The sequence below is a fragment of the Vigna umbellata genome, chromosome 1 (assembly GCF_029865625.1).
Source record: "Vigna umbellata cultivar VRB3 chromosome 1, Vumbellata_1.0, whole genome shotgun sequence".
Classification (NCBI taxonomy): Eukaryota; Viridiplantae; Streptophyta; class Magnoliopsida; order Fabales; family Fabaceae; genus Vigna; species Vigna umbellata.
In genome coordinates, this window is record NC_142165.1 from 49,154,914 (window position 1) to 49,177,747 (window position 22,834).

The following is a 22,834-nucleotide window of genomic DNA, read 5'->3' on the forward strand; positions in this document are numbered from 1 at the left end:
CACCATGTTATTGCAACGCTTCCAAGCTCCAGAAAGACGATCAGAAACTAATGGCCGTGGAGTGCTTCCATCAATGAGCTCCACTTTATTCTTGGCACTAAGAGCGATGAGCATAGATTTGCTCCAAGAATGGTAATTGGTTGAATCAAGTAAAGGAGAGACTAAGGGCATAGCAGGATTTTCATTGGGATGAAGATATAAAAAATGGTGAACGTTAAAAGAGGGATCGGTTGCATCACCCATGGCAGCAGAAGCAAAGAATGGTGATGGAGAAGAAGACCGTTAGGCTCTGGATACCATGAACCACTTAATCGGTTCATTTAGGGATCCACTTAACAAGGCTGTCCCCACACCACATCACATACACACAAAACAGACAGCAGTTAAGAAATAGTGCTTTTTCCCAGGGAAAATGCCTAGAAATTTCCAAGCCCGAAATTTAAACAAGACATGCAATGATTACAGATGTGATTATAGATATGCAGATCAATCTACGCATTATGGATTAAATAAATTGCATCTGATACATACTCTTCTATCTCTTCGTTCGACTGGTTTCTATGGTACAGCACGCCCTCGCATGATACAAATATGGTGAAAACCCAACACAAAACTTCACCATTCTTAAATAATTCACATATTAACCCATGAACCTCATCGAGGGTTTTATAGCTGCTGGGAGCATAACTTGATATAAATTATGATGGCAAACAAAGATACATGGTATGTTGAGAGCCCCTCTCTGCTATCATAATTTTATATCTTATTTGATGAATGCCATAAATTAACCTTCGTCCTCAATTATTCTTGTTACAACGCCAACAGCAATTGTTCTTCCCATGGATCTTAGGGACACCCTTCCAAGAGCTTTACAACTAGAGAACTCTACCACACAGACAGACTCGTTCAAAGCCACCTAAAAGTCAGATATAATAAAAGTCATTCCAAGTTTTGCAAATCCCAGGAATCATAGATCAAAAAAAAGTGAAAATCGTTGAAACAGAGTTTTGAATTGATTTTTCACCTCAATTACTGCACTTTGCTTTGCAGTGAGACATCGAGGCGACTTCTTGGTCACCTTACCAGTCTTGGGATCAAGTACTGACAATATTCTTGAAACTCTAGCAGGTTCCTTCGCATGGTGTATATGAAACTCCAACTGCAGATATTCAAGAAGAAAATTGAATTTTTTTTCTCCAAGAATAAAGTGAATGTCATTTGCATAGAACAAACCTGTGTGCCCACCAATATTGGACTTGCACCATCCAACACTAGCACTTTCAACTCCAAATTCCTAGCAGCTGCAACGGGAAAGTCAGGATGGCATAGTACATCTCCTGCCATCACCTGATTTCCATCGACACCTTGCAATGTTACAGCTACATTATCTCCAGCTCTTGCAACAGTGCAGGCATTAGAGTCACGCTCCAATGAGCGTACCGTTCCCACTATAGCTGAAGGCATAACTAAGACCTACAATTTTATAAAAAAGATTAGTTATAGGGGAAACAGATTCATGTCACGTAATAAAAGCTAAGAAAAAAACGTATGCCCTTTGAGACATTATTTTCTCATTTTTCATGCTACACCATTTTCTAAACATCCTGTGTAGCCTAACATTGTCTAACCAAATAGCCAGGGGGTAAATGACACGTTTATAAATAACTCTATAAATAAGTCCACTAAGTAAAAAGTTGTTTCATAATAAATAGGAATACTTCAAGAGTTTTGAGTTTAATTTATTTATACCGTAAGCATAAAATATTTCTAATCAAACATTCAACAAAAATCTATCATATACCCTCGATATATTAATTTGTAGGGTACTAATCTAGTAAATGATAAAATCTAAGTTGAAGTTTGTACCAAAACATTAATAATAACAGTGCATGTAAATTCAATTACAAAGTTTAGGTCCTTGGATTTTTACTGAGTCCTTTTTCAATATATTTATTTTATTCTCTACCAAGTACATACAATAAAAACACTGAGAATGAAATATTTATCCAATATTAATATGCCTGGCAGGAACTCGGTTTCAGATCAGTAAATAATTTAATTTGGAGTGTTCCAAATTTAAATTTATAATTTGATAACACATCAATAGCTATAACATTTCCCAATCGGTACCTTAGATCCACTCCGAAGAGCTCCTGCTTCCAGTTTACCACAAGCAGATACCTGTCCAAGCGTAGTTGATTTGATGACATCACATACTGGCATTAGTAGAGGTTTTGAAAATTCTCTAGTAGGAGCTTGAAGAGAGTCAATCGCATCTAACAGATAAGGTCCATTATACCTGTTCACAAGGAACACAACCATAATTCTAATAGCATTATAAATTGCGTACAATTCTCAACAAAAATGAAATTGACTGGCTAAAATGCAATCAGGCCAAAAGCAAATGTAGATTTCCAATATATAAATATCGATTATACAGTAGCATAAAAGATGCTAAGCTATCAGTGTTTTTATTTTAATCAACTAGAGCAGCACCCTTCTTAACAGTATAGGGCTATATGGGATCTATCCCATTGCACAATTCTAGTGTCCTTTTTTCACCAATATTTACAATATTATCTATTTAACAGAAGTTTACATAAAAACAAATAAATCCATCCTTTCCATAGTTCTTTATTGCCTGTCATGAACAGTAAAAATCAGACTGAGTATAAAAGATATACCAGTTTTTGAAACGAGGATCAGAAGGGGATGCCACCAAATTTTGATTTTCCATAGCACTCATAGGAATCCAAGATAGAGAAGAATCTTTGAAACCACATGAGTGCAGAAAAGCTCCCAGATGCTGCCTTATAAAATCAAATCGATCCTGGGTGTATGCAACAGCATCCATCTTATTTACAGCAACTATGACCCGATCAACACCAAAACTTCTGATAAGTTGTGCATGCTCCCTTGTTTGCCCTTTGTTGCCATCCATACCAGCTTCAAATGAACCAAGTGAGGCATCTATAACAAGGATTGCAGCATCTGCTTGTGTTGCCCCAGAAATCATGTTCGGGACAAAATCTTTATGGCCAGGAGAGTCGAGCAAAACAACATGATATTTCTTGGTGTCAAAATAAGCAACCGCAACAGTCATAGTTATTCCCCTTTCTCTTTCTTCAGAGCTTTCATCAAGTGCCCAAGCATAAGCAAAAGATCCCTTGCCCTGATTAACAAAAACAAGGAGCAGAAATTGGCACGAGTTCATACAAAAGCAGGCATTAAAAGTACAAAAAAAGACAGAGACAGTGAAAATACCTGTAACTTGGCCTCCTTTTCGTACTTGTGCATCTCTTTCTGGGAAATCCGTCCCAATAGGTGCAGTAACCTACCAGATAGGGTTGATTTTCCAGAATCAACATGGCCAACCTACAATAGACAAACTAAAAATTGTTAGACTTTTATTCCTAGAACTATTTTCTGGAGCATATAAAAGAACTGCTGCCATTCACATACAATTGCAAGATTCAGCTGAGTCAATGTATCTTCAGCTTGTTGAGGTAGCATCCATTTTTCTGGCTTATAAGAAACAAGTGAATGAGGTTTCTTAGCATTAGCATTGTCTGAATTTCCAGATCTTACATCAGCAGTCATGTTGTTGAAATTGCTGGAAATACTTTCCGCTTTTCCATCTTTGATAGAATGGAAACTATTCTTATCACTTTCCTTGACTTTTGACAGTGCAGACAAACTACCAGACTTCTCTTTGCTCAATTGAATATCAATTGTACCACTTTTCAAAGAGTTTATTTTATTAATATTTTCACCTTTGCCTTTTGGCAGAGATTCTGACAAGCTGTTTGAAGGTTTACCACTTGCTTGCAGACCAGTTGCTACATTTTTTGAAAGCTTGCTCTGGGCTGAACTATCCTTCCTGCTCTTTTGCGTTAAGGAAGATAAGTTGTCTGAACTTTCAGCATTTGATTGAACAGAGAGTTCATTTATCTCTCTGATGCTTGATGAAAGTTTCGAACTTTTTTTGTTTGTAACATTGTCTGAAAGCATTATATAAATAAGATAGATTAATATTTATATACATTAACTAGAATGTGAAGACAATAAATATATTCAATTTTTCATAGAAATATTTCTCCATCTCTTGGTAAAAGCTACATTGATAAAGATACTTACTGCTCAAAGAGAGATGGCAAAAAACTGTTATTGAACATACAATAATTTTTGGACTTGTCATGTTTTCATTTCTTTTTTATTACTCGGCCCAAATATTAAATGAAAGAAATTATTAAAAAAAAATAACATTTACGTCCAAAAGAAGTGGTGAAAAAAATATTAGAAGAATTCCCAATTAATTTAACCTTGTTCACAAATTTATAATATCATATACACTACAATAAAAAAATACAAACTAAATAAGGCCTAAATCTGGAAACAATCTATATAAACCCCTCCACCTAAATATCTTTATTTCAGGGGTTTCAATCTGATTCTCCTAATATTAAATCATTTACACTGCAACACCACCCCTTCAAGATCATTAATATGTCTTCTAAACCCTGTTAAATAATCAACTAATTCATGTTCTGAAATCTGATTGCAACATAGAACGTACACACCAACCCTTCATTTTTTATTTTATAGTTTTGACGATCAACTTGTCACAATAGAGCTTCGCAAGACCTTCCAAGTTTTTGACTTAAACTACCTATAATCATTTTCAGCAAGTGCATTCAACATAATCCTTAAGCAATATTGCCTTGAACTCTAGTTCTGCTCATAATCTTGCCACCACCATATACCTTTGAAGATACGATACCCCATACATGAGACATCACCATTGGCATCAAGCACAAGGGTATTATTCTTTTCAAACATAATTCCTTTCCCAAGTATCAAACTTATAACAACCTCCAAGAAGTAGAAGATATCTTTCCAAGAGTGATTCAATGACACAACTTTGATAGGAAACAATTGAAAAGCTAAAGCCTAAACTACTCCCTCCACTACATTTCAGATTTGAGCTCAAAAAGTTATTAAGAAATGTAAGAATTTTTGTATTCCTTTGTAATAATATTTCATTTTCTTTTAAAAATGTAAAAAAAAAAAAGAACAAAGAAATTTTTTATGAAAAATATAAAAGTGAACTGCAAAAAATCGATATGCTCGAGTTTTCAGTTCAAAAAAACAGCTACTATCTCTCTCAACATATAAACTATTCCTCCAACTTGAGCTTTACAGGCAAATTAGGTTTGTTGGGGGAATGGTACCTTTCAATCCCACTTTGGAAGAATGTAGACCAGTAAAAATGACATCATCAGGAGATGGAACGTCAAACTTGAAAGGATCTGTATATAAAAAAAGTGTGGTTTTATAACTAGTATTTAAAAAAGAATGAATAAGTAATTTGATCTGGTGCAAGGAGTTGCAATCCACAAAAACTAAATCATGACATGTTTTAATTCAAACTATGAACCTTAATTGATTACATTTTTCCTAATTATTATAGTATGAAATTCAAATCTCAAATTTAGAAGAAACTGTTTTTACTTATCAAATGCACATCCTGAATCAAAACTGGTTAACACCTATGTTTAGGTGTGGATGACTCTGAGTACTAAAATCTTTATGAATTTCATGAAATTCTCCCCGGACATTCTCAAGCTTGTAGAAGATACTGCCATCTGTCAGGAAACCATCACCCAGCTTTGGAAATAATATAACCTCTTTGGGAATCTGTTGTGGTAACGATTGAAAAAGAGACCTGGCCAACTTGGATGCTCCAGGAATTTTGTGTATGTCTTCAGCTGCACCAAAGACATTGTTCAATATAGGTATGTATATGTGGTCATTGTTGTAGCCCTAAAACTAAGAGCCAGATACATGTTCTCATATTGTTTGACTCTCATCCCTTCCATTGTCCCTTTGTGCGTTCAGCTCCCCCACTAACAAAACTCTAACAATTGCCGATAAAAAAAATGGTTCAGTTTATGCATCTTTGGACAATTTGCGTGTAGAGGAATGCTGGCATCCTTGCTTGTAAAGCTTTATCAGGATAATAGAATTGTGCACATGGCAACTTTGCTTATAAAGTTGTATTAAGATAATAGAACTGTGCATCTCACAGCCATTTTAAAGCAGTTCTATTCTACCAAACAGAGAGACAGAAAAGCATTCTTCATTCTTAATTTGATTCCCTCCCACATCTAATCATACCCTGTGAGAAGGACAGAAATCTTGTTTTACGCAGTCTATTTTTTCTCATCTAATAGTATGCCTTGCCTTGTAAGTAGTAAACAAACCAGAATTTAGTTTTTATCCCAGCTTAACTTCCAAGGTATAGAAGATAGAAATAAAATATCCCACAGATGTATATAATTTCACATATCGACTAATTGTTGATATTAATAAGCTATAACAATAATAAACTTAACATTCCAAGATATTTTGTGCACTATCTCCCCATATAAAAACAAAAACAAAAGCATCTTAGACTATGAATAAGGTAACTCCACCCCCACCCATACGCTGTGCCGCAAATAGAAGGAGGCAGAGAGATTAATTTAGATTTTAGACCATGTAAAAGGAATGCCCTTGTGAAACAAAATACAAATTAAAATCCCCAGCAATAAACTAAAATATTCTTCATTAACGGAATTACCTATTTTGCTACTGTCGGAAGTTCCAATGTTATGCGAGGGTCTTCGTACAACACCACAAATATCACAAAATGCCATACTCTCGTCATTGTCATAAGTGCAAATGGAGCATTGCCAAAGACCTGGCTTGATGGTCTCTTGCTTTGTATCAGGTCCTCCTGTTACAGCAGAAAAATTTAGGAGGTATATACAATATAAGTAAACAAATAAACTTAGCAAATAGCAACATTCCCCAAACACCAATGTAGAAAAAATACTTCCTTAATCTATTTCTTCGTCAATTTTTTGGTTATATAGAAAAATTGACACGGAAATGCTTAAATAGTTCTTTTTCACAAAGTACGCTGACAACCAACTAAAATCCTTTCCAACCGCTAATAAATTTTTATTTTGATAATAATGACTAATTGCACGTGTATTAATGAATTTCATCCTTCACAGCTCTTTCCCTTCTATCTTTATTGCAGAAATACAGGTTGAACTACGTAATTAGCTTAACATTCACACCAAACAGTTCAAGGAACTGCACTTTCCAAGCCCAAAACACCAGTTCTCTTACAATGGCAGCTTGCCAAATCTCTTCAACCAACTAACAAATGTAACTACAAATAAAAACCTAACTTCAATCAAATAATACCTTATTCTCAATGGAAGAACCTCAAGATACCCAACAATAAACAATAACTGAAAACAACAATGACAACAACAAACTAAGCCCGGCAAGTGAGTGAAAACATCTTACCGATTAATAACTGCAATAAACTGACTTGCAAGAATTTGAACTGCCCTCAATAAACGAATAAAAAATAATACGGATGAAAGCAGCCGCAAAACATTAGCAAATCTGCGAGCATCACTATGGGCAAGAAAAAAAAAGTTTTAAATTAACTAACCATGACCATCTGCATCGACATCATCGTAATCATAGTCGTCATAATCATCATCGTAGTAATAGTCGTCGTCCAAATCGAGTCCATAACTGACTTTGCGAGGCATGGCGGCACTCAGCACGAAAAAGTGCAGCAGATCAATTAGTAAATCGGCGAAACAGAAAACGAAACTATCCTCGATTCAATTCGAATATGTCCTAACAGGAACGTGTTTTTGGCACTAAAAGCTAGCCGTTCCAAAGAACGGGATACACTGCGTCAAGTGCTACAACAGCATCTTGTAGAGCAAGAAGACGAAGGAAACTGCAAAAGCTATGCGCAGAAAAGGAGAATGTGAGCTAAATTGAGTGGAAGAATGTAGATGAATGAATTGGTTTGAGAAACGAATTGGAAGTCAGAAAACCCTACCTTACAGGAACACAAATGGGAGTGAAGAAGTGAATGCGTGTGGATCGAATCAAGCGCGCAAGGGATCGATTGGGTTCCTTACTTATCAATTTCGTCTATCTCTCCATTTCTTCCTGTTTGGCCTTTCAGTTTTCACTCATTATTACAGGATTGGTTTGATAAATTATGTTAAATATGATAAGATATATGGTTGAATATGATAAAATATAAAAAAATATGATTATGAATAATATTGTTAAATATGACAAGAAATAGATAAATTTGACGATGAATACATAATTATTTTATCTTAGTATAATCTCTTATTTTCATCTTCTTTTATAATATATTATTTTGTTAATATTTTTACATGATATATTTTTTTATATTATTAACCTTTAATTATATAATAAATTTAAATATTTTAATAAAAATTATCAAAAATATTTTTTAATAAGTATTCAAAATATATTTTTGTCTAAGTGTTTTGTTGTCCAATTTTTTTATTTAGGTTTTTTTATCTTTAAGAACAATTAGTTCATTTTTCTTCCAATTTCTTTTTAACACTCGTTAACTTGTTTATTTTTTGTACTTGAAAAACATGAAAGATATTATACACACTTCTTGAATGAAAATATTTATAAGAATTTTAATTTTTTTTAATAAGAAAATGTTAGGATTAGAAAGTATTATTTGATAGATTGGCTTTTCGTTTCTCAATATTTCTTCGGTTTTAAAATGAATTGTTTAATTTTAGATTTTCGTAATTTAAGGCTTTAACTGTATTGCTTGTTGTTTTGATAGTGATAGTTTTATATTTATTCTTAAAGAAATAAATAAATAAATATACTATTGTGATATGCATTGTAGATTTATATGTAATTAGTATTCATATGATATGAGTAACAAATATTGAATTTCAAATACTTTATCAAATAAAATATTCTGAATTGAATAATTATTAATAAAAATTATTATTACGCGTGTTTGCTTTTTTGTATGAAGATAAAAATTAATAAAATTATTATTATCATTATAATTATAAAATGAATATAAATGTTTCTTAAAATTTTATTATAGGTAATTATTTTAATGTAAAAAATGATCAAATTTTAAAAAAACAACCAAATAAAAATTAATAATTTCAAAAAAAGTTATTTAAAGGGTAAAATTGACAAAATAATATTTTAATTTAAAAAAACAATTATTTGAAGGAAAAAATGAAAAGAAATGTGTACACTAAAATAGAAAATCCCTTTGTATAATAAAATATAGATATAAATATTTAAATAATAATTCCAGTTTTAAAAACTTGTATACTATAGTATGGTCACTCGATCACCAATAGACCGAGGGGTCAACAACCATTTCGATTCTATGAGAGATGATCAGTGTAGAGTATGGTCGCTCGATCAATCAGACTACAGGAAAAAATTAGCAATAAGAATAATTACATTAACCCTAAATTAAATTATTACTCTTTAGATCACGATTAGACCAACACTAATCAAAAATTCATCCCAAAATCTATAAATACATGTTTGATATCTAGGTAGTTTGTTACTTTTACTACGCATTTATTGCTACAATATTTGAATAAACACTAACTATGACATTATAGTGTTTTCTGCAGGTAGCACCCGACTCGACCGGACGGTAGAAGGAATGGAGACAAAACCTTAACCTAAATTGGAACTTAGAGATAATTCTTGAAAGAAGATTTAACCTTGAACCCATAAACCGAAACATTTTAGCGCCCACCGTGAGGCCCGAGACAAAAGAAGAAATCCAATGGTAATGAAGAAATCCAATGATGACCAGAACAACATCAACACCCCACACAACCACTTTCAGTCATCTCACCCTGAGATGTCCAATTCATACTCACATACATCATTATAGTTCACAACCACATTATTTCCAACCACTCATACCTCATACATAATGTACATGAAAATCTGTTAAGCAAACAATATTAATCATACATTCATATACTTTCCACATAAATCTCATCATACTATGCATTCCAAACATCCCACATACAAGACAATCTGTTAAGCAAACAACATTAATCTATCCAATACACATTACCAGACAATAACAGTCCCAAGAGAACCACTAAACAACACAAAACCCCGTAAATCATACTTAGACAAAGAAAATGGCTTTGAAACCATCACCAACAGTTCCGGAAGGGTTCAAAACCTCCAAATCGACTTAAGAAACGTCCAAAACGGACATCCGGAACCCCAAAAACTATCAAAAACAAAGACAAAGCAACTTTCTGCGAACACCTCGCGCCCGGGCGCCACAGGAGGGGCGCTGGGCGCGACTTTTTCCGAGACTCTAGCGCCTGGGCGCCCCCGGAGGGCGCTGGGCGCGAACCAGATGTCGTCCAGCCCCATACCAGTTGACAACAATCATTTTACACCTGTTTTGATCAGTTTGATGACTCTAACAAGTCACAAATGCCTTACCTAAGATATCCCAACAGCCCAAATGTACTCAAAATCCTTACTTCCCAAAATCACTACCTCACTTCCTCTCAAAGTGACCCAAGACTCTATCAGCTTGTTCAAAACAGTGTATACTTTCCTTACCTTCCACTTGATCACCCCTCCAACAGAATACATACATCAACATACCAATCTCAAATATCATCTCAGCCCAACCACATCCACAATCACAAATTTCCAGCATACAATTCATGCAGCAAATATCAAAATATAATTTCAACCCATAGAAAAGGATCTAGCTCCCCTTACCTTGGAGTTGAACTACCAAGCTCACAGGAACGCTCCTTTATAGTGTCTCACACACGAAAATTCCACCACACCCGGTTGGAACGGAGAAAACGTTCGGTAGAAATGAAGCTCCCTACGCCGCGAACGCTTGAGCAGTGCCTATCTCGAATTCTTATGGTTCAGAGAGTTGGAAATCTAGAGAGAAGGCAGAGAGAGCTTTAGGGCACAAGAGTTTAGAGAGAGAAAAGAAATGAGGTTCAAGGAAGAGAATGGGTTCTGAAGAGCCCCTCCTAAGGTCAAATTGACCTTAGTCTGATGGGCCTGGCTGCCCCACATAAGGCCCAAAGACCCTTTGTTAAATTTACAGGCCCTCACAGGTACAAGAAGGAAGATGCAGGAAGAAATTCCCTAAAATTTATGTTTATGTATAAAACTTCACACCTTAAATTTAGGTCCGACATTACAGTTTATAATCAAAGTCGTATTTGGAGGGTAGAAATCAAATAAATATATGAAGCAAGAGATTGTACTTTTATTATAGGGTTAAATATGTTTTTAGTCCCTAAACTATTGACCGTTTTTGGTTTTCGTCCCTCTTCCAAAGTAAGGTACAATTTGGTCCTCAATCTTTAAAAAACGTTCGTTTTAGTCGAAAAAACGAACGTTTTGAGGACTAAAACGAGGACTAAAAACAAAATTTTGAGGACTAAAACGAACGTTTTTCTAAAGAATGAGGACCAAATTGTACCTTACTTTGGAAGAGGGACGAAAACCAGAAACGGCCAATAGTTTAGGGACTAAAAACATATTTAACCCTTTATTATATGATGTCTTTGTTTTAATATGCCATAATGTCTATCGTAGCATACATTTTTAAATGACACTAAAAATCTTTTTTTAAATTTAATAAAATCTGACATAAATTTAAGGGATTAAAAAAAATTAACTAAAGAATTTAAAAACTGATTTTTTTACATCATTGTAATTATACATGTTTTTAGTTACAACAATACCGTTAACCACGTAGGAATGGTAATAATGTGACAGTATTGATGGATATAAAATACATTTTCTTTTTAATTTAGAGGCTAAAATTTAAATTTAAATTTAAAGAACCAGAAAACTCAAATTTAAAGAATTACAATTATATTTAAGTCTAATTTTTAATGGGGCATAGTGTAAGTGTTAATATTTAGTAAAATAAAAAGACAAGGAATCAAATAAGTTTTTATCATTATTTAATCAATGCAATAAAATGTTAATTTTCAATATTCAAAAGTGAACAAAATAATGACAAATAAATAGTATCCACTAAATTTTCTGAAATCAGAGTATACACATCAGATAAGATACAATAATATCCCATTAAAATAATACAAAATAATATTTATTTGTTTTTCACCTTCTCAAACCCAATTTCAAGTAATAATAAACCATTTTTTATTTAGAATTTCGATATTTTCCACTTCTGTTATTCCATTCCCCTTCATAAAATAATTAAGCATATAATGAAAATAATTTATATAAAACGCGCGAAAAGAGCAAATAAATGAAGCGAAAAACACGTAAAAAGGGCAAATAAATAAAGGCAACATAAGTTTTGGCGCCCAATTTTCTTGCATATATGAAATGTATTGTGTTGTTGGTAGCTTAGTAGATTCTTCAAAGAGGAATGGGAATTCAGGGGTTTTTGCCGCTATTGAAATCGATTATGGTTCCAATCAATATCAAGGACTTGAAGGGTTGTTCAGTAGCGGTAGACACCTATTCTTGGCTCCACAAAGGTGCCCTTTCTTGCAGCACCGAACTCTGCAAAGGGATACCCACTACCAGGTCGCTTCCCTTTTAGCTTTTGCCTTACTGTTATTTTATTGGGGTTTTCTTGGATTCATTGTTTGCAGAAACCTGGCTCGCAAAGGTTTGATTTTTTGAAATGGGCTTAACTACATACAAACTGGGTGTTCTGTTTAACTTAGTTTATTTTGTGTGTGTATTGGTGGGTTTTAGGCACATTGAGTATTGCATGCACAGAGTCAATTTGCTGCGCCATTATGGGGTTAAGCCCATTCTAGTGTTTGACGGAGGACTTCTGCCAATGAAGAGTGAACAAGAGATCAAGCGTGCCAGGTGCTCTTTATGTCTTTACAACGTTGAATTTCGTTTTTCTTTATTGATTGTTTTTGAAAGTAATTTTTGTTGAGTTGAGTGATACCTCAATTATTAATGGGATGCTTTCATGTATGTTACGAGTCCTATGTACGTTAGGTATAATAATAAGCTTAATGTGGTACTTAATATATGATGCCTTACCACTTAGTGGACTAGTTTTTTGGTTTGAATTCTCTATATCTGCTTAAGTCATAACAATTAGTGCTTTTGGATTGAAAGGGCCGTGCATAGGTTAGATTAAGGTATATGAACTGAATACTGAAAGGAGAATGAAGTCATCAACGTGCCACTGTTGGGTAGGGTTCATGTTGATAGTGTGAAACTGTTGGAGATGTTGTTTCTTCTAGGAGGTGTTAATGTTGAATTCTCCATTGATTAGAATATGAATTTTAATGTGGTTCTTAGGCTATGAGGTTCTTTGATTGGTTGAACTAGTTTTTTGGATTGAGTTATCTTCTTGTGTTCTAGCCACAATAATCAGTGCTTTTCTTGAGAGTTTCTCACGTTCTTGGAACACCAGTCTACATTTGCCTTATTTGCTCCCTTCGTGGGATTTCACTTCCCCAGTGTACAATGCGTCTGCATGTAGGACAATTATCCATAATGATATAAGCTGACTATTTTGAACAAAATTTTCCGAAGCCCTGTCTAGCTGTCTCTGTGTTTGTGCTTGTCAGGTTCTTATACACAAGCATAATTTGTTGAAATAGCAACGATGTCAGGTTTATGATCTCAAATTGCGAAAAGATTTCCATTTCTGTTCTAGATGAAATGAAAGTTTTTTATGCTGTTTGTTGATTGCTCCGTTGTTTCAAATATTGAGGTAAAACCGATTTGGTTTAGAAAGAACTACAGAAAAGGAACACTTTTAATGATTTGGTTGTGGAACTGATAAATAATGTAATAGTTTTGAAGCTAAGATACTGAAGAACCAATCTTTCTCCAGTACCTACGAAAATAACACATTATCACTTGTCTGAATTTTATAGTCTTTCTCCAATACGTTTGAAAATAACACATTATTAAGTATTAAAGGATAAGAAATAAAAGTGTGAACCTTATTACAATATCACCAAAGAGGAGTTCTTTGATTTCTGTGCAGGTTTAAGAACCTTAAAATCTCATCGAGAGTCTTTGTACTTTTGTGCATGAAACAAGTATTTTCTATGCTATAAGTGCAGGGTTAGAAAGGATAATTTTGTACGTGCAGTTGAACACGAGTCAGATGGAAATTCAGCTGCTGCTTATGAGTGCTACCAGAAAGCAGTTGATATTTCTCCCCAAGTTGCACGTGAACTAATTCAGGTAAAAAGGAGTTGAATATATCATAGTTGGTCCCGTTGTTGTGATATGAGTACGTGTGTTTCCATTTGTGTGTGTAAGATATCTACATTTCATTTGAATATATTCAATACAGTAATTCCTAAAGAGTTTCTTTGTTGTTGTGAATTGTGTGTTTAATCACACATGTAAATCCTTTACTTATAATCATTCAAATATTAGTTAAGTATCCCATGTATCTCCAAATTTTAAATGATGGAGAATTTGCTTAAGCCATGTTCTTTCATGTAACTGTTGTCACAACCTGATACTCAACTTCTGTACTGCATTTAGCAACTGTTTTCTGCTTCTTGCTAATGCAAGAAATCAAGTTTCTACAAATGAGAGATAATATCCAAAAGTGACCTCCTATCTAATGATGATCCTTTGCAATTATCATAAAAATAACGAACATTTTTGGAATTTCCTTTATCTACATATATTAAACTACAACCTGGTTCATTCTTGATGTATCAAAGTATGTGTATCACCACATTCCAATGACAATCACATGGGCATTTAGGAATTGGTTAACCATGCTAACGACATATGTGGTGTCTAGTTTAGTTAGGTAATTAAGTCTGCCTACCAGACAAAAGTATCTTCCAGGATGACTTTCCTTGACATGAAAGAAGCTTCAAATTAGGATCCACAGGACCATTGTTGGGGTGACAATAAATCATACTAGTTTTGATCAAAATGTCTAAAGTATATTTCCGTTTGGGAAATTGCAATGCTAGGCAAGGAACTTTGATGCTAAGAAAGTACCTAAGTGACCCAAGTCCTTGGTCTGTGTAAGAATATAAGATGTAAGTTGATATGAATGAATCCATGTGTCTTAAGAATAACAAAGGAAAACATTATGTATTAACTCAATACATTACATAGAGATAGGCCTAGACCTATATAATGAAAATACATCTAACACTCCTCTTCAAGTTGATTCTTATAAATCAGATGCAGAGTTTATTAAAAATGTTATAATTTTAGGACCTTGCAATGATTTGGCGAAGACATCTGACAACTGATTATTAGAGTTAGTAATTTGAATATTAATGTCTATACATACAACCTTTTCACGAATGAAGTGACAATCTATCCCAATATATTTGGTCTTGTGGTGAAATTTTGGTTTTGAGGTAATATGAAGGACAACTTGGTTATCGTAAATGAGAGAGTATGTGTAACCTGTCCAAATCACAATTCTTTAAGTTTTTGCCAAATAAGTTTACAAGTGGTAGAAGCCATAATGCTAGGCACTACTTCTGCGTTAGATTTGGCTAGTGCATTCTTTTATTGCTTTTCCAAGAAATAAAGTTCTTACCATTAAAGACGTAATATCCTAAAGTTGATATCCTATCAATGGGAGAGCTTGCCTAATCTACATTTGAGTATCCCATAACTCGAGTATGATTATTGTGTCTGAAATGATAAGCCCTTTTTTGTGGCTCCCTTAATGTATTTTAGAACGCAAAGGACAACATTCCAATGTTCTTTACACGAAGAATTTAGAAACTGTCTTGCAACATTGACCACAAAAGAGATGTAAGTACAAGTGACTGTGAGATAGTCCAGTTGGCCTGGACCTCTCATGATCTCAAAGTAACTCCCCTAGATTGGGTAGAAGTTTAACATTGGGATCCATTGGTGTGTAAGGGGGTTGGAAGTTTTTAGCCCAATCTCTTTTAAAATATCCAATTTCCATAGCATACCTCCTGTGGGAAATTATAATTTATTGTAGGATTGTGCTACTTGAATTCCCAAGAGGTATCTAGGTTTTCCAATGTCTTGTTTCAAAATGATGACAAAGGTGTTGTTTTATTTGTAAAATGGCATGGTAATTGCTATTTGTGTGAACAATGTCATAAAAATACACTACTAGGTCGATACACCCAATGCTTAAATGCCATAAAAATAAAATGGTCGGTCTCACTCAGTGGGACATCTTCAATGGTGGAAGAAAAGAAAGGAGTATTCTTAAAAGTATGTAACACAACAAAGACTAGATATTGGAAGTAAGTTTGTTAATAAAGATTAGATTAAAATGACATCTAGGAAGAAAATAAGATATAATTTAAAGAAAGTTGTGAAAGAGGATGAGTTTATCTGATGCCTTGGACTTTAATTTGAGAAGCTGTTAGCAACTTCGGTCATTCATATATATATTACAAATCATTAAAGGTGTTAGGTTCATTATATTTTATTTGCCAATTTTATAAAGTGATCTGATTAAGTAAATGTGGCTAAGGACATATATGTCATGAAAGGATTATTGTGTGAAGACCATAAGCAATATTTAATTTGTGGAGGGGCCAAATTAAATATCAAAACTTATGAAAGAGTAACTAACAGAGGCTACATAAAGGGGTCATGGTCCTTATTTGTGAGCATGCTCATATTAATAATTATTGTGTAGAAACCATATGATTTGAGGCACCAAAATCAAGTATCTGAGGTCCAAGAGGGGAGGACTGAGAAACAAAATCTATAGGATTACCAAACTAGTGACAACTGACACAGATGATGCAGGTTGGTTGGTTGCTTGAAGCTTTAGAAATTCATGGTACTCAGTTATATAATCATGATATTTGAACTAGAAGTTGTCAAATGACGAGCCCTGTCTTGACCTTGAAAACATAACTAGATAGCAACGACCCAAGTGCTGCAATTTGCTGTCCCTGAGTTTTTTGCACGGGATCATTGTTATGTTGGTGAAAGTCATTAGAGATTGAGCAGAAGCAAAGAAGTCAAACAATGCCAAACAAAGTCCAAAAGTGATTCATCGGAGAAGGAAAAGCTCACAGGGAGGTTGCTGGAGGCTGAGTCATTGGAAAATGGCATCACATTCTGATCAGAGGGTGCGGCATGACTTGAACAAGCCAAAGATGGGAAGCATGTGTGAAAGATTTAGGCAGTAACTCTTGCACGGTGGTGGGTTGTGGGGAGATAACGACTTTGATTGTTTCTGCTTGTTGGAGAAAGGGGGGCTTGTCATTGAAGAATAGAGGATCACAACATAATTATAAGTAATATATAGGAAACCTAATAATTGCTAATAAGGGAGAATATTTACAATCATCACTGTACACATTTGCCGAATTTTTAAGATCAAATAATATCTTTTACAATGCTTTATATCTCCAAATAAATGTTTAGCATTATTTTTGTGTGGAAGGTATTGAAGCAGGAGAATGTGCAGTATATTGTTGCTCCTTATGAGGCAGATGCCCAGCTGACATTCTTGGCAATTAGTGGACAAGTTGATGTAGTTATAACTGAAGATTCTGATCTTATACCATTTGGCTGCCCTAGAGTAAGTTTACCAGGTGGCTTAACATATACATGTTTTATGTTATTTATTTTCTACAGTAAATTTCTTCCTACGTTTTGATGTACTCACTGGCATGCTTCTTCCTTGAAAATTTAGATTCTCTTTAAAATGGACAAGTTTGGTCAAGGAGTTCAGTTCCAGTACTCTATGCTACAAAAGAATAAGGAGCTTAGTTTTGAAGGGTTCAACAGACAAATGGTTCTTGAAATGTGTATTTTAAGTGGCTGTGACTATCTTCAGTCCTTGCCAGGTATGGGTCTTAAAAGAGCCCATGCAAGCATAAAAAAATTTGGAAGTTATGACAAGGTAAGTGCGGCTGATACACCTAACAAGCATGATTGTTCAGGACCTTAAAAATTAACAAGGTTTTTTTTTTTTTTTTTTTTTTTTTTTTTTTTTTTTTTAATTTTAACTATCAATGTTCTTTTTCCATGTTTAAACCTACTCAAGCAGTCAGGTACATCTATACTTAGCAGAAATCCTAAAAAGTGTTGTTTTTAATGATATATATCTTTTAAATCTTGTATGTAAATCTTTCTATATGAAAATTTTCTATTTCTAATGCCAATTCCAATGTATCAGGTACTTAAGCACTTGAGATACAGTGGAGTTTCTGTGCCTCCCTTGTATGAAGATTCATTCAAGAAGGCTATACGTACTTTCCAATATCAACGGGTTTATGATCCAATTAATGAAAATATTGTCCATTTGTCTAATATACCAGATGATATTGGTGACGAGTTAGACTTTTTAGGCCCATATCCTTCATTTTGAATGTTCTTTTTCCATTTTAAATTAATATCACTCCATTTTGTTCAAAATGTCTATAAGATCTTACTTGAAATTATACCTTAACCTGGGATACACCCATTCCAAAAGAAATAGCACAAAGAATAGCAAAAGGGGATCTTGATCCAATTACCAAAATGCCATTTGAGGTAAACCGTTCAATTTCTTCTTTATTTTCATCCTTAACAAACTGTGCGTTTGTTAGAATTAATTAGTAAATTTCTAGTCAACTGAAACATCCATGCCTTTAGTGCCTGTCTTGTTCAAAATAATGTGATTAATTTCATTTGTTCAGTTTTGGAATAGGAAGGATAATTTGCATGATTGTGGAAGAAAAGGAATTTTGAAAATGATAGGAATAGGATTGACAAGTGAAAAGACTGCTCTATAACTGTTCCATCTGTGTTTACTTAGACGAGTGTGAGTATGTGTGAATTCTGCAATGAGGATACTTTCTGCCAACTAGTTCACTGAGCATACTATTTTTTAAGTTTTGATGAGATGCGTGCTTATATGCTAAAAGTATTGTGAATAAAGCTTGAGGAAGTATGAATAAATTGTTACTCTTTCTTTTTAACAAATATTAAAAAAACAAGGGAAGCATTGGACACGGATGTATGCTTCCTCAAAATTTCATAGCCTTATTATTGTTTAAAAGGCACTGTGGCTGAAGTCCATTTCCTTTTAAATGGCAGGGAGAGAATCTTACAGCCAGATTGACAATTGCAGGAACTAGTCAATTTAAAACTCCTCGTTCTGAAAGTACAAAGAAAAAGATTGATTTGCCTGTGCAGAAGAATCTCTTGACCAAGTATTTTTGTATCCTAAGAAGCATTCTTCTTGAATTGATTTCAATCAGTTTAGCTTGTTTGAAAGGGAGGAATGCAGGGCAGCACTTTATGGTTCACTCCGAACCACCTGATGCTGTTAATGCTTTAGTTACCATTGTTCTGAAGTTTTAGATTCAACATTATATAACATTCAAAACAATCATATAGCATTCAAAACAATTATACAACATTCAAAACAATTATATAACATTCAAAGCGATCAACTTGAGGCAATGAATTATGGTGGCATTTAGGCTCAGTGTTTCTTAACGACATACTGCAACTTGTAAGTAGCAGTGTTTCTTTTATTGCTCCTTAGAGTAACTTTTCCTTAGCCATGAAAGGTGTTGTTTCACTTGAAGCAAAAAGGAAATTCAGAGCACCTCGGGTGTCCCCTACTACTGCTAATGAAACAAAGAACCGTACTGCATCAATCATTGACTATGAGAATTTGGCCAATGCCCGTCATCCTAATAGCCATGTAAGCTGCCTAAATATTGAACTGTAATAGTGAAAATTCTGCTCATTGTAGGTGGTTAAACTCTTTTAGATATTTTTTAACTTATATTTCCTTTTTTCTTCTACAGACTGAATGTGATTCTGCCACAAAACTATCTGAATTTACAGAGTCTCCATATCATGGTAAGCTATAAATCTGCTGGTTTGCTTTGTTCTTTTGGATGGGAAAATCTTATTTCTTAAGCCTTTACATGTGTTGGTTGATGATACTCATCACATTGTTTGCATGAATTAAGTTTCTATGATCGATGAGGAGAAGAAGAACCCTGAACATGCAGTACTGCAACAGCCTAGGCAGCCTATTCATAAACCATGTTTGGGTTTGCATAAGGAGCATGGGAACACTAATGTCCAAGACACAGTAGAAGAAAAAACCAGGGAGGTATCTAGAAAGGTTATTGTTAGGAGTGCTTATTTTCAGCACAAGCAAGTGGACAAGAATGCTTGTGACGAAAAACTTGAGTACCAATCCTCTGGCATTGTCACTGATGAGAGAAAAAAAGCCATATCTGACAGTGATTTATGTAATGATCATTTGAAGAATAAAGACCAGGGACTCCATGACAAAGTTGAAGGACAAACCAGGGAGACAACAAGAAAGGTAAATGTAAGGAGCGCTTATTTTCAGCACAAACAAGTGGAAAAGAATGTTCGTGACGCGAAACAAGAGTACCAGTCCTCTGACATTGTCATTGTTGAGAGAAAAAATGCCATATCTGACAGCTATTTATGTAATAACCATTTGAAGAATAAAGATCAGGGATTCCATGACATAGTTGAAGGTAAAACCAGGGAGACAACTAGAAAGGTAATTGTAAGGAGTGCTTATTTTCAGCACAAGCAAGTAGAAAAGAATGTTTGTGATGAAAAACAAGATTACCTGTCCTCTGGCATAGTGATTGACAACAGAAGTGCCATGTCTGACAGTGATTTATGTAACAACCATTTGAAGAATAAAGACTTGAAAAGGAAGCTTTCTCCTAATGACAATATTCAAAATGTAGGATTTCTTAACTTTGAACCTTTGGTTTTCTTTAGCACTCACTTTTTAGTCTTGCACTAATGGTTTGACCCTCTACAGGAAAATTTGCATCCTAGGCAAATGCAGCGTGCTTCACCTCCTCAAAGTAATGGTATAAATCAATTTGAAGAGATATTAGTGGGTTTCACCTTCACAAGTGAAATAGCTAGTGCTAACTGTCTTGATATTCCACCAGTTATGTTTTTTTTTTCTTTCGTTGCCATTTTACTGGCTGTCCAAAGTGGTGGACATCTTTTAAGACTGGCATTACATCTTTCACAAAAGATTCTATACATACTGATGGACGATTTCTTTTACAAATTTCATTCAGTTTCATTTTCTTGGCAATTTGGCTTATGGATAATCAAAAGACTTATTGATTGAAAACAGTAGCTTATCTTTTAAAGTACAGACTGGTGTCTTAGTAGAGTCTCTAAACTGTAGCTTATCTTAATAATTTAATATTGACTATGTGTGTTTTAGTAGAATAAAGTACTAACTTGTGAAGAAGTCTGAGTTGAAGAAGTTACATGATTTATCGGTATTAACTATTAACCCTTATGCAAGAGAAGGAGAAAAATGATGGAAGGAGATGGCAAATGCAAAAGAAATGGAGATTAACTAATCAACACCAAAAAGCTCAGCGATAACAAAGATATTTGTTGCAGAAACTTACTTCTCTAACTGTATATGAAGAACATATCACTCTTCAATGCAGATAAAATAGAGTGAATTTTCAGTTTCCTAGTCCATTTGTTTTATTCTGGCTCAGCAGAGATATCTGCTAGGAAATTTACTGTATATTGAGTTAGGGTTCGGAAATGATATCACCAAGAAACAACTCCACATGCTTTTTAAATAATAATGAAAGGAGTTATCTTGAAGTTTCTCTGAATTCTGATTTTCTTGAATTTAGGTTGCTGTGATCGCGACGTTGAAGGACCAGTTACAGAGAATAATTGTGAGGAAGAAAAATTCGGGACAAACATTTCCCATTTGGGTCAGTATTCAGAAATAGCTGAGAAGTCTATGGAAAGATTTGTCTCTGTGATATCATCCTTTAAGTGCACTTCTGGTACTCGTGTCAGTGGTCTCCGAGCTCCCCTGAAAGATGTTCGAAACACTTCCGATAATAGGTAATATTTTCTTTTTCAAATTTTAAATTCATTATCCCTTGGACTTTCGTATGTGACCTGTTTATCATAATTCACAGGCCAAAAACTGTGGACTTTGGACAATATGCATATGTGCCAAAGCAGACAAAGATTAGAAGAATAGCTCCTGGGAATTAATTCAAGTTGTTTAAAGAGAACTTGATTTGAGGTATATCTCATCATTTCAACACCATTCTGCCTCAGCCAAGACCTGCATTGAGTTAATTTTTCTTTGGCAGCAGTAAATTGTATTCTTGATGTAACCATTCATCAGCCTGAAAATTGGTCATCTTGTTTTTTTCATTTAATACCACACTAAGTATAAAACTTGGTTCAAGAGCGTTAATGAGACAGTGAAAGCTTGGCTAGGCGGCCATTGTTCTAACTATTTGTATGTCCCTGAATAAGTGTATGCCTCCATGTTTTGTATTCTCATTTATTGATATCAATTGAAGAATAGAAGCATTAATTTTCTGTTTGTTTCTGGCTTTAAGTTCCAAGGGTTTTGGACTGGTTTTTGGTCAATAAATCATACTAGATGCTATTTACCACGAGATTCAAAGGTACCTTGTCTCCTTTTAGTAGTGTGGAAAGTTGAGATTACAAAGGTTCAATGACGTTGATCCTCACTTGATACCAAATAAATAAAGAACCTGATATACACATATACACATATATCTTTTTAATTATTTTAGCATATCACCGTATTCATGTAATTATAATAGTCTTTGTATTGCCTAGTGTAGTGTCATGGATAGGTTGAACATCCTAAGGGAATTTGTATAGTTAGAATGGAATGGATAGAGTCCGGTTCTCAAGACTCGGTTTGATTGAGGTTTAGTATTCACAACTTGGTCTTTAAACTCAGAATCTTCGTAAGAAGATCCTAAGGGAAATTGTATAGTTAGAATGGAATGGATAGAGTTCAGTTCTCACAGCTCGGATTTGATTGAGGTTTAGTATTCACAACTTGGTCTTTAAACTTAGAATCTTCATTAGAACAATTAAGTGGTCTTGTATTCAAATTGTTGATGGTCTCTAGGCCATGTGTATTGGTAAG

At 34.2% G+C, this 22,834-nt stretch overlaps 2 protein-coding genes across 6 annotated transcripts; one reads left to right on the forward strand and one right to left on the reverse strand.

Moving 5' to 3' along the window:
* Positions 1-456: 456 nt before the first annotated feature.
* On the reverse strand, positions 457-8,058 carry LOC148205590 (uncharacterized). 4 transcript variants are annotated; one of them, XM_088103573.1, is made up of 12 exons: positions 7,919-8,058; positions 7,514-7,813; positions 6,623-6,778; positions 5,550-5,768; positions 5,232-5,309; positions 3,463-4,001; positions 3,265-3,375; positions 2,685-3,172; positions 2,131-2,299; positions 1,234-1,473; positions 1,025-1,159; positions 457-916 (listed from the first exon to the last, which is right to left on the reverse strand). In XM_088103573.1, exons 2-12 carry the CDS (start codon positions 7,614-7,616, stop codon positions 785-787), a joined length of 2,370 nt encoding a protein of 789 aa, XP_087959699.1. In that variant the 5' UTR covers positions 7,617-7,813; positions 7,919-8,058; the 3' UTR covers positions 457-784. The 4 variants fall into 4 exon arrangements, with proteins under 4 accessions (XP_087959699.1, XP_087959698.1, XP_087959700.1 ...); XM_088103572.1 differs by having other exon boundaries at positions 7,514-7,822; XM_088103574.1 differs by lacking the exon at positions 5,550-5,768 and having other exon boundaries at positions 7,514-7,822.
* A 4,144-nt stretch (positions 8,059-12,202) lies between these two features.
* Positions 12,203-22,253, forward strand: LOC124837347 (exonuclease 1-like). Of its 2 annotated transcripts, none has more exons than XM_088103576.1 (14): positions 12,203-12,474; positions 12,649-12,768; positions 13,992-14,115; positions 17,306-17,443; positions 17,558-17,767; positions 18,044-18,218; positions 18,326-18,399; positions 18,946-19,069; positions 19,425-19,561; positions 19,668-19,722; positions 19,836-20,599; positions 20,681-20,732; positions 21,537-21,756; positions 21,834-22,253. In XM_088103576.1, exons 1-14 carry the CDS (start codon positions 12,314-12,316, stop codon positions 21,910-21,912), a joined length of 2,433 nt encoding a protein of 810 aa, XP_087959702.1. In that variant the 5' UTR covers positions 12,203-12,313; the 3' UTR covers positions 21,913-22,253. The 2 variants fall into 2 exon arrangements, with proteins under 2 accessions (XP_087959702.1, XP_087959703.1); XM_088103577.1 differs by having other exon boundaries at positions 19,443-19,561.
* The last annotated feature ends 581 nt before the right edge of the window (positions 22,254-22,834 follow it).

Excerpts from the sequence above, each read along its gene's own strand:
- LOC148205590 (XM_088103573.1), bottom strand. The coding sequence starts at position 7,616 with ATGCCTCGCAAAGTCAGTTATGGACTCGATTTGGACGACGACTATTAC. Across the intron at positions 4,002-5,231 it reads TTCCAAAGTGGGATTGAAAG|ACAATGTTACAAACAAAAAA; the intron begins GTACCATTCCCC and ends TAATGCTTTCAG. Across the intron at positions 2,300-2,684 it reads GATCCTCGTTTCAAAAACTG|GTATAATGGACCTTATCTGT; the intron begins GTATATCTTTTA and ends CCTTGTGAACAG.
- LOC124837347 (XM_088103576.1), top strand. The coding sequence starts at position 12,314 with ATGGGAATTCAGGGGTTTTTGCCGCTATTGAAATCGATTATGGTTCCA. Across the intron at positions 17,444-17,557 it reads TACCATTTGGCTGCCCTAGA|ATTCTCTTTAAAATGGACAA; the intron begins GTAAGTTTACCA and ends TTGAAAATTTAG. Across the intron at positions 19,723-19,835 it reads TACAGAGTCTCCATATCATG|TTTCTATGATCGATGAGGAG; the intron begins GTAAGCTATAAA and ends GCATGAATTAAG.